Genomic DNA, 11,007 nt, shown 5'->3' with positions numbered 1-11,007 from the left:
TGGCCCTGGCGGGGGGGGGGGGGGGGGGGGGGGGGGGGGTGAGCGCTTAACGTGCTCAGAGGGGACATTTACCCTGAGGGCTCTTCCTTTTCTCCAGGCAGTCAGGCTGGAGTATGACCTTCCTGGAGCTCCAATCCCAAACCAGTCATGGTGGTCTCTCTGTGGTTTGAGCACTTTGTGTTATGTGCTTTTTAATCTTTTATGCTCCATTTTACCCCCATGCTCGTCTTTTGTGATGTGGGGCTGAGAAAGGTCTTGCAATGTCCTTGGGCCCACAGATGTGGTCTGAGTGTTCTGGGAGGTGGGAGGGATCCAGTCTCCAAAGCCTCCCCCAGAGCTAATTAGTGACAGGTGCCACCTGCTGTGTCCCAGCAAAACCGATGGCACTCAGCACTCAATGCTTGGCTGGTGTGACATCAGGACCCTTCTTGCATTTCCCCCCTCCCCCAGTCATACAACAGCTTCTGAATGGGGTGCAGGGGAGCCCTCTGCCCTTCCTTTGTCTCTGCCTCTCGGGCAGAGGCTGAGAATACAAAGGGGGAGGGTCTCCCCAGATGGTATTAAGTGACTTGTTCTGAGTCACAGAGCAGGCCAGTGCTGAGGACCAGAGGGCCGCCTTTACTGCCCTAGATACACATCCCCTGCTTCTGCCTGGTCCTTGTCCCTGACCCCTGGGCTGCAGGGAGTGCTGGCTGGAACCAGAGATGACAGGGGGATTGTTTTACATATTTGTTAATCAGGTCTCAGAGACAAAGAAGGACCCCAAGCTCATCATCCACGAAGGAATCCAATTTGGCTTTTATGGCCGTGGTTATTGGTCATATTTTGTGGAGATCTTTTCATTTTTTATTAACCTAGCAGTCTGGGGCTGGGGAGCTGATTGGCTGCTGGGTCCTGTGGGACCTTCAGGCTCACACTGAAGTCCGAACAGCGGCCAGGACTTGGAACCGGGGAGTGGGGAAGAGACGGTGGGGAGGTAGACAGGTTGGCCAAAGCATATAGTAAGGGTTTTCAGGAACCTTCTGACCCTCAAGCAAGGGGCGCCTGGGGACCTGGCTGTATTTTATGGCCTCTGTAAGTGTTGCTGGTTTTATTAAGCGTCCATTGCCTTTTCTTCAGAGATGCCAAGTTTGCCTGGAGGGCTCCAGGAGCCAGGACTGATGGATCTGGGCTGTGAGTTCGGAGTTCCTAGGTGGCAAGGGGTGTGGGGGAGGGGGCTAGAGGGGAGCAGTCAGGGTGGAACTCCTCCCAGAAGTAGGGCACAGAGGCTAAAATGATGGGCTCTGACATTGGGCCTGCAGAGGCCCGGACCCCCGCCCCACCCCTGCACACTGCCTCGTAGAGCTGAGGCTGCATCAGAGAGGGCATAAATAAGTAAAGTGCCCAGGTCTGGGCACACAGCAGTGTTTAGTGGATGCAAAGCTTCCTGCCCAGGCCCCTCCCACAACTTCTGCCACACAGTAAGCCCTTGGCCTTCTGTTTTCTTTCATTGCTGGTTGGCAGATCTGGGCGGCCTGTTTATGTCTCTTTCTCTGGACATAAAGTCCTGTTCCTGGCCCAGATGCCATCATTTCTTCCCTCCTCGCATCTGGAGGAAGAGGTGCTTGGAGGAGTGAGCCCTGAGTCCACCCTCAGGGTGTGGTAAGCCTGCAGAGAGGCAAGTGTGAGTGCAGGAAAGGGAATGCCAAAGGCTAGACCACCTGCTGGGGAAGAAGCCACCGGGAGCAGGGATGGTGACCAGAACAGCGGAGACTTTCCAGGAATGATCCTGAACCACCTGCAACAGAATCACCTGCGGAGGGGCTGTGACTACAGATTCCTGGGCCCCCACCCCCAGAACCTGAATGATTGGATCTGGCGTCTGGCCCAGAAGTTTGCATTTGAACAAGTGCACCTGGTGAATGACCCGTATTAAAGCCTGAAGGTCAAGGTGGTAGAGGATGGAGGAGTCGCCTTTGGCCAACGTACTGCCCCACACATGAGCAGGGGCCAGATTTGGGGTTCTCCCCATCTCTGAGGCTCATCATGATCACACCAGCAGCTGTGACGCAGCAAGCAGGTGTCACCATTGCCATTTCAAAGATGAGGAAACCAAAACCCAAGGCGCCCAGAACGCGGGAGATCCAGGGTTGGACTCCAGTTTTAGCTGACTGCAAAATCCTTGCTTAGCTCCCCACTGACCCCCCAAAATCAGGCCCTGATGCTGTTGGTAGACCCAGATCCTTCTTAGTGTTGGGGGGAGGCCAGTTGTGTTCCCCTGAGCCCTCTGGAGAGAACACAGAACGGGGAAGGTGGCAATGCGCCGGTGACCATTAATACCGGACTCCTCTGGTGCTGGCTGGACATTCCCCGGGTGATACATGGACCAGAGCAAAGCTTGTTTGCCTGATATATATTGACCTGTTGGGCTTACGAGTCAGTGCCCAGTTCCCTCACCAGCTGTCAACCCCAGGAGGCCAGCTGTCCTTCATGTGCTCCATCCCCGCAGCCCGCCCTGCTCTGGGGAATGCGGGGCCTGGACAGGCTCACCGCAGAGCCCCTGCTGACTCTCTCTCCCCCATCCCGCCTGCCTCCTGATAAATAAGCCCAGATTTGCTTTGTGGGAAGTGGTCATGTGTGTCCTTCTGAACTTCCTGCCCTCAGCTGGCAAATTTAGCTAATGAAGATGGTGTTTCTTGGTGGGGGAGCCAGACAGGGGATTTGAAAGGGTGTAGGGACAAGTGCTTGCTTTAACTACAGCTGCAAAGCCAGGTTTCCTCGGGGCTGGGGGAGGGGCAGGATGGGGGTGGTGGATGGAGGACCTTCTTGCTGAGGGAAGGGCTCAGACACACCTTGAGAGCCTCCTAACCACGGTCCTCCCTCTGTGGATTTGGAGGGCATTCCCTGGGTCTTTTGCCATTTTCATTTGAGATTCTGGGTAGGACTTGGGACTTCTTGAGGGAAGACCCCTAGCATCTAGCTGCTGGGATGGGGCTCCTGCCTCACCTCCACTTTCCCTCTGAGAAAACTGTATTAGAAAGAAATGGAACTGATAGAATGTAGATGGATAGATGGATAGATAGATAGATTTATAGATAAATAATAGATAGATTAATTGGCTCACTTCAGTTTAGAGACTTACAAGTCCCCAGGTCCACAGTCAACAAGCTAGAGACCCAGGAGGGCCGATGGTAGTTCCAATCTGAGCCCAAAGTCCTGAGAACCAGGAACACAGATGACATAAGTTCCTGTCCAAGATCCAGCAGCCTTAGGACCCAGGAAGAGCTGATGTTTGAGATGGAGTCTGAAGGCCAGAAAAGACCAATGCCCCAGGTCCTGCAGTCAGCAGAAGCCCATCTGACTCAGGCTTTTTATTCTAGTCAAGTCTTCAATTGATGGGGTGAGGCCCACATGAGGGAGGGACTCTGCTTTACTCAGGCTCCATATCCAGGCCCCTGCTGACTCTGGACATTGGTCCAATGTCTGGGCGTCCCATGGCCCAGCCACACAAAGGTAACCACCACACCCACGTTCCCATTGGAGGGAAGGCTGGGCTTCTGAGACTGATGGGGACTTCCTTTAAGTCACACCTTGAGCCACCAGGTACTGAAAGCAGAACTGCTGAGGCCCAAGTCGTTTCAGGTCCCACAGGGCTGGTGCAGGCTTGCTAAAGGACAGTGGGTTTCTTCAGTGGGGGTTGTCATCTCAGATCCCAAGGCACTCACGGGCTACCTGGAATGGGGAAATGATCATGGGCTTCAGAATCCGTAGACCCAAGGTTCAAACTCTAGCGTCACCTCTTAGTACCTGGGTGACCATAAGGGAGTCACTTAACCTCTCTGTTTATTCTTCTGCAAAAGGAGGACACTCTGCCACCTCCCCCAAAGGGCTGGTGTATGAGGGAGGGTGGACAGAGGACCTGGACATCGCAGACACACAGCTGATTATTAGATAGTAATTGTCTTAACGGGTGGCAGAGTTTCTGCATTGAGTTAGTTGGGCTTCTGGCTTCACCTCATCTGTGTGAATGTTCACCCCAATGTTACCACCAGATCTCCAACGCTTCTGCATCACCCTGACCGAGACAGTGCCCAGGTCTCAGGGAAGGGCTGGGGATTCAGGATGGAAGGCACATGGCCGGAGCCTCTGGAGGGACGGGGCATTAGGACAGTGCTGCCTAGGAGGGGTCTCCCTTCTCCTGTCCACCTTCTCCACCTCAGATGAGCTGAATTCACCAAAGAACCAGGAAGCAGAGACGGACACAATGTCCCCACTTCTGAGTCGGGGGAAATGGGACCGTTCAACTCAAACGATCTCATTTTGAATTTGCACCCACGTCTCTCAGCCAAAGGGTAGAAGAATCAAAAACCCCGAGACGTTTCTGACCAGCGCGGTACCAGGGAGGCAAAACACCCCGAGACAGGAAGAAAAAGCTGATTAGCTCCTAATTGCCGTTAAATTATATATACATATACATATTTTAAGTTGAATCTGCATGTCTGATGTGATTTTTTTATTACATTTTAATAGTCTGGCTGGGATAAGGGAAGGAGGAAGGTTGCTGGCACCCATCAGGAAGGAGGGACGTTGTCGCCAGGGCTGCAGGCAGGCTATGGCGTGGGGCCACATCCCTGGGGGCCACTCTGCAGGAGAGCAAGGGGGGGGCCGAGGGGGTCTTTGGGGCAACATCACCTCCCACCCACCAAAGCCCCATTCTGTCTGGTGGGGGGGGGACGGGGGGAGTCCATCTGGCTGGGGACCTGAAGAACGTCTCTTTCCCTAGACCTTGAGAGTCGCTTCCCTATTTCGCTCCTCGGGAGCACATGCCATCTTCCCCCAGGCCTGGTTGTTCCCGGGGACTGCCAAAAACTCCCCCCAGAATCTGCCCAGGGAGCAGACTGAGCACTCCTTCAAGCCAAGAGTCCTGGCTCCGCCTCCGAAATAAGATCTTGGGTAAAGTCCCTTCTGTTTGCCTGGTCTCAGTTTCCCTCAGACAAAGGGGTTGGGCTGCTTATGCTCAGATGCCCCTTCTGGGACATGATCTGCTCCCTGTTCATTTAAAAAACTTTTTAAGATTTATTTATTTTTGAGAGAGAGAGAGAGACAATGAACACAAATAGGGGAAGGACAGGGAGACAGGGAGACAGAATTCAAAGCAGGCTCCAGGCTCTGAGATGTCAGTACAGAGTCTGATGCGGGGCTCGAACTCACAAACCGTGAGATCATGACCTGAACCGAACTTGGACACGACTGAGCCACCCAGGTGCCCCCTCCCTGTTCATTTTAAAGACCCCTCTCGGGGCACCCGGGTGGCTCAGTCGGTTAAGCCTCCGACTCTTGGTTATGGCTCAGGTCATAATCTCACAGTTTGTGGGTTTGAGCCCTACTTGGGGCTCCTCGCTGACAGTGTGGAGCCTGCTTGGGATTCTGTCTCTCCTTCTCTCTCTGCCCCTCCCCTGCGTGTTCTCTCTCTCTCAAAATAAATAAACCTAAAAAAAAGAAGAAGACCCCTCTCTTCATCTCAGGGGAGCAGATGTCCCCATTTGCTCACTCACGGGCCGTTTGCCAGCTGCCTCTGTCCCGGGCCTCTGCTTTCTAACCAGCGTCTCCTGCTGCAACCCAGGCACCCTCCGCATTTGCTCTCCTTTGGGGACAGAACCCTCCTCCCAGGTGCTGTTCCAGTAACTCCTCAAAGGGTTGAAGGTTGACCGCAAAATCCCTTCCACACACATGCACACACATTCTATTTTTAAATAACAGTTTTTTCTCAATCTAAAAGTAAGGCTGCACCTGATCATTGCAGAAAAATTGGAAATAGACAAGTATAAAGGAGAAAATAAAAATCACCCATAATTCTCCCAGAGACAACCACTGTAAATGGGGTGTTTTTTAATGCATATACATGTGGAATTTTTTTTTCTGTTATAATATTGAGATTATGCTTCAAATGTGCCTTTGGACTGCCCCATGCCTGGCCCTTAACACTGGGCCAGGTTCTTCCTTCCAAGGCCCCCAGGGCCTACCATTCCCTTTCAGGCAGCTGCTTCTCCCAAGAGAAGAGAGACCTATTTTTATGGATATGTCCACCTTGGCTTATGGGCCCTCTGGGAGGCCCAGGGTTCAATTCTGACCACCTCTGAATGTGTGTGTGTGTGTGTGTGTAAGAGAGACAGAGACAAAGACAGAGACAGAGAGAGACAGGGGAGGGAGACAGGGTGTTGGTCACTGAGCAGGCCCGCCATGATGAAGATCATAAAGGCATAATGGAAGCTGGCCATGATGGGTCCCGTGGAGCAGCTGGAGCGCCTCGCTAGGCTAATCAATCCCCATCATTTGAGAAAGGAAAATAAACGTGCAATTTGCTGCCCACCCTGTGGAGCAGCCCGAGGAGGTGGTTGCCCACTGAGACACTGCTGTCAGGTGCCTGACCTGCCAGCGGGGCCCCCCTGGGTTTGAGGAGGGTCTCAGACCCCACCCACCCCCACTGGCCTGCGGACCAGGGCTTCTCTGCGATTCGGTGGGGGGGGAGGGGTCACTGCTAGAGGGACCTGAGTCTTTACCATCCCAATGCCAGATGGGGGAGACAGGGCCCCAAGAGGGGATGGACATGGCCAGGGTCACACAGAAAGTTGGCTGAGCCAGGCCTGCAGCCAAGGCGGTCGGCCACCAGTCTGGTGTCATTTCCCACATGGCACTTTTTCTTTTCAGAGGCAGACAGAGAAGACAAGCATGGGGGTGGGAGGCGTGAGAGACAAAGAATTCATCGAGTCCTCTTGTCGCTTGTCCGTTGCACCCTCTTCAAGATCCTCCCCATCCCCAGGCAGAAGAAACCATACTCTCGGCTGTGTGTTTATACTGTTTGGTGATTATACTCTGTCCAGGGGGAAGACCTAATGTCTAACTCAGATTCTCCAGAGATTTCTTTACTTGTCCTCATTCAACAAATATCTGAAACCCAGAAACCCAGCAGGGAACATGACAGCCAAGTCCCTGCTCTCTTAGAGTTCATGTCCACCCAGCTGGGGGGCTCTGCCTGGGAGGCAGAATGGCTGTGCCCGATTTTCTGGTCGCTTAAATCCAGAAAATGTCTGCAGGGCATGGAGTCACACACAGGGGACAGGGATTCATTATAATTGTTCAGTTACTGTTCCTATGTAACCAGTCATCCCCAAACTTAGTGATGTATGACAATCAGTGTATTATGCTCATAGACTCTGTGGGTCAGGACAGGGCACAAGAGAGGGTGGCTTAGCTCTGCTCCATGGTGTTGGGTCTCAGCCAGAAAGACGTAAAGCCTTGGGTAACTACTTGACCATATCCGATGGTTGATGCTGGCTGTCAGCCGGAGCTCCTGCATCTGGTCTCCCCTGCCTGTGCTACTTTGGGCCTCCTCCCCGCATGGCAGCTGGGCTCCAAGGACAAAGTGTCCCAAGAGAGCCAGGGGGAAGATTGCCTCTCCCTTCGCCGTCACAAGCCCTACACCCCCAGATTCCAGGGGGAAGGAATGCAGACATTACATCTTGATGGGAGAAGTCTCAGTCATACCATGATTAAAGCACATAAGGTGAGAGGTATTGCTGGGATCACCTTCGGCAAATGCAATGAGCCTGTGAGTCTTGCAGGAGTTCACAGCCTTGGCGGAGGAGCAGAGTATAAAAGAACAGGAGCAGCGTCCCAAGCATGTATACATACCAGGCACTGCGGTCAGCTGGCTGTGTACATCCTCTGGCCACCTCTATGATGAGGACTGTGAGCCCCATTTTCCACATGGGAAAACTAAGGCTCAGAAAGGATACACTGCCTACCCTAGATTGTATAGCTGGGATCGGCATCCAGACCTCTCTGCCTCCAAAGCTCTTAACATTCTACTATATTGCCTCTCCCTCCTTGCCCGTAAGTAATTTTTACCCCCTAAGTGTGATGAGAAGCTTAGACAGGTAGCTGGGGCTTCAGATCTAGGAAGGCTTCTTGTCAGAGGTGACACTTGAGCAAGACCTTGAAAGATGTGTCAGACTCCCGGAGAAGGAAGTGGCATTCCTGGTGGGGCAGCGGGATCCCCCAAATCACTCAGGAAGTGCTGCTCTGACCCAGAATCCTGGCCTTGGGCCCCCACTCACATACCAACATACTGTAAACTCTACATCCTGAGAGGCAGGCTGAGGCTGGGGACAGGGTGGATGGACCCCAGAAAAAGAGTCCCTGCTTCTCCACCATATTGCCATCAATCCTCCTTCCAAGGCTGGGAGTGGGGATGGGGTTCCCACCTGTTCCCACCTCCGCAGGCAAACTTAGTTCTATCCTTTGGACATGCGGGAGGTCTGAGCTGCTTCAAGTTCCCACTCAGGAGTCCCTGCTAATGCAAATTGGTCCTCGGAGCAGATAGCATCCCCTTGGCCGGAATGCTTTAGGGCATCGCAAATGGGAAGTTTAATGATCTCATCATAGGACTCTTGCATATTACAGGAATGGTTCCCATCCCCTCCAGGCCTCTCTCCCTTTCAAGTTTTCTGCTCTGCCCTCCCCCGCCCTCTGTTTCCCTATTTGCATCTTTGTCTGCCCACCCCCACTCAGTTCCACTCTTGTCTCTGTCTCCTCTTCCCAGCTGTCTCTATCTCTCATCTCTCCCTTTTCCTGCTTCTCAGTCTCTGTTTCCCTCCTTCCCCTCACCCTCTCTTCCTCACTCTCACTGGGCTGACGGCAGCCCCCTCTTTTCCTGGACAGACCGTCTAATTGAAATGGAATACTCTGGAGAATGTTAATAGGAAAGGCAGCATTAATTAGCCAGCTCTGGCATAATTAGCTTCCTCTTCTCACTGCCTGGCATCTAACTGGATAATGAGTCTCTCCCCGTCCAAACAGAGGACAGGAGGGACAAGGGGGACAGGCCATGCCCGGGGATGCTGGAAGGCCTCCTGCCTTTGGGCCACCCTGCAGGAGTCCTCAGGCTGCCCAGCCTGCCCTCTCCTGCCAGGCCCTCCTGCTGCTTGTGCCCAAGTCTTGGGGAGACAGATGCCTGGCCCCTGCTCGTGCCCAAAGGTTTGATGTCGCTGGAGCTGCATGTTAAGTGGCCTGAGCCTGACAAACAGTGGCTGCAGCTGCAGTGTCCCAAAGAGGGGGTGGGGAGCTATTGAGAGTTCTTGAGGAGAGCTGGGACAGGCATCTAGCTCTGGCACAGCCCCGTCCATGGGTGATGGCTGAGCACGTTATAGCCCCCAGAGGGGAGCAAAGAAATCTGCTTATGTGACAGATACTAACTAATATTCTACACAGACTGCAGTCCACCTCACAGTCATGAGGGGCAGGACCGGCCACTTTGTTCTGTAGATGAAGACTCCGAGGTTCAGAGAGGCTTACTGCCTTGACAATGTTCGCCTTACCAGGACCCAAACTCTGATTCCAAAGATCATGTTCTTTCCCTCCTACTCTGATATGATGGAAGGTACTTCAGAGTTGCTAATTATAAGTAAAAGTGATTGCGCTGGAGTAATACCTCATGTTGGCCCTGAGTTCTAAAGTCAAAGCATGAAACAAAAGTTGAGCAATCATGTGTAGTCAGAACTTCTCTCCAGTATCCTTTACATGGGGAGGAATTTCTCTTCTGTTTGCAAATGGGCTGTGATTCTCCCTTTTAAGTGGCCTTCAAAGCTAAGATCTAGTTGGGGAAGGTGATAGACCAATAACATATTTTTCTTTGTTTTGTGTACAAGTGATTAAGTTCAGGGGAGTTAAATTCCCACTCGATGCAATTCCATCATAGTATTTTGTGGACGGGACTAAAACCCAGGACTGGGCAACTGCAGCCACAGGGCACCATCTTCTCCCTCTCTCCAGCCTGCTGACCCTCTCCCTCTCCTCTAGGCTATGGACTCGGAGGATGACCCTTTGCTGCAAGATGTGTGGCTAGAGGAGGAGCAGGAAGAGGAGGAAGCAACCGGTGAGGCCTTCAGGAGGGCTCAGAAGCCAGGGGCCCGAGCTGGAGAAGGACAGTGTTGCTGGAGGCATTGGACCTTGCCTTCCCGGCCCCCAGCCTCGGGCTTCTGGAGCACCCTGGGCTGGGCTTTCACAAATCCGTGCTGTGCAGGGCTGGTGCTCTTCCTGGGCTGTAGCATCCCCATGGCCCTGTCAGCCTTCATGTTCCTCTACTACCCGCCACTGGACATTGACATCTCCTACAACGCCTTTGAGATCCGCAACCACGAGGCCTCCCAGCGTTTTGACGCCCTGGCGCTGGCGCTCAAGTCCCAGTTTGGGTCCTGGGGGCGAAACCGGCGCGACTTGGCTGACTTCACCTCTGAGACGCTTCAGCGCCTTATCTCGGAGCAGCTGCAGCAGCTGCATCTGGCCAACCGCTCTCGACTGGTCACCAGGCCCCCACGGGCGGTCTTTGCTGCTCCAAGGCGTGGTCCAGGCACATCCCCTGACACTTCCACAGACCAGAAACCAGCAGCCAATCGGAGTGGGCGTCTTCGGCGCGAGGCCCCACCCCTGGTGGATCTGACAGCCAACCAGAGCAAAGGCCCGGGGAACCAGGGGATGCAGAAGAATGGACGGTGCCAACCCAGCACCCCGCCCCCTGCTGTGGCTGCGGCCAATCAGAGCCGAGCCCGCCGAGGTGCCTCACGCTGGGACTACTCACGTTCTTACGTGAGCACCAACACCCAGACGCATGCGCACTGGCGCATTGAGCTTATTTTCCTGGCACGCGGCGACGCAGAGCGCAACATTTTCACCAGTGAGAGGCTGGTCACAATCCACGAGATTGAGCGCAAGATCATGGACCACCCGGGCTTCCGGGAGTTCTGCTGGAAGCCCCATGAGGTGCTCAAAGACCTTCCGCTAGGGTCCTACTCCTACTGCTCCCCACCCAGCTCACTCATGACCTACTTCTTCCCCACTGAGAGAGGCGGCAAGATTTACTACGATGGCATGGGCCAGGACCTGGCTGACATCCGGGGTAAGCAGACCTGTGTGTGGTTGGAGGCACGTCCTGCTGGGGATGGGCTTATAAGGGGCAGGGCCTCAATGAGG

At 53.8% G+C, this 11,007-nt stretch overlaps 1 protein-coding gene across 1 annotated transcript in view; it reads left to right on the top strand.

Moving 5' to 3' along the window:
- The window catches only part of DISP3 (dispatched RND transporter family member 3), a 49,015-nt gene that overhangs the window by 10,095 nt on the left and 27,913 nt on the right, over nucleotides 1–11,007 (top strand). The window contains exon 2 of the mRNA XM_029945913.1: nucleotides 9,838–10,933. Coding sequence (XP_029801773.1) covers nucleotides 9,841–10,933 — 1,093 coding nt within the window. The 5' untranslated portion in view covers nucleotides 9,838–9,840. The remainder of the gene's footprint in view (nucleotides 1–9,837; nucleotides 10,934–11,007) is intronic.

The sequence above is a fragment of the Suricata suricatta genome, chromosome 8, assembly GCF_006229205.1.
Source record: "Suricata suricatta isolate VVHF042 chromosome 8, meerkat_22Aug2017_6uvM2_HiC, whole genome shotgun sequence".
NCBI lineage: Eukaryota > Metazoa > Chordata > Mammalia > Carnivora > Herpestidae > Suricata > Suricata suricatta.
The sequence above is the reverse complement of the archived record's forward strand: the minus strand, read 5'-3'. Positions and strand labels throughout refer to the sequence as shown.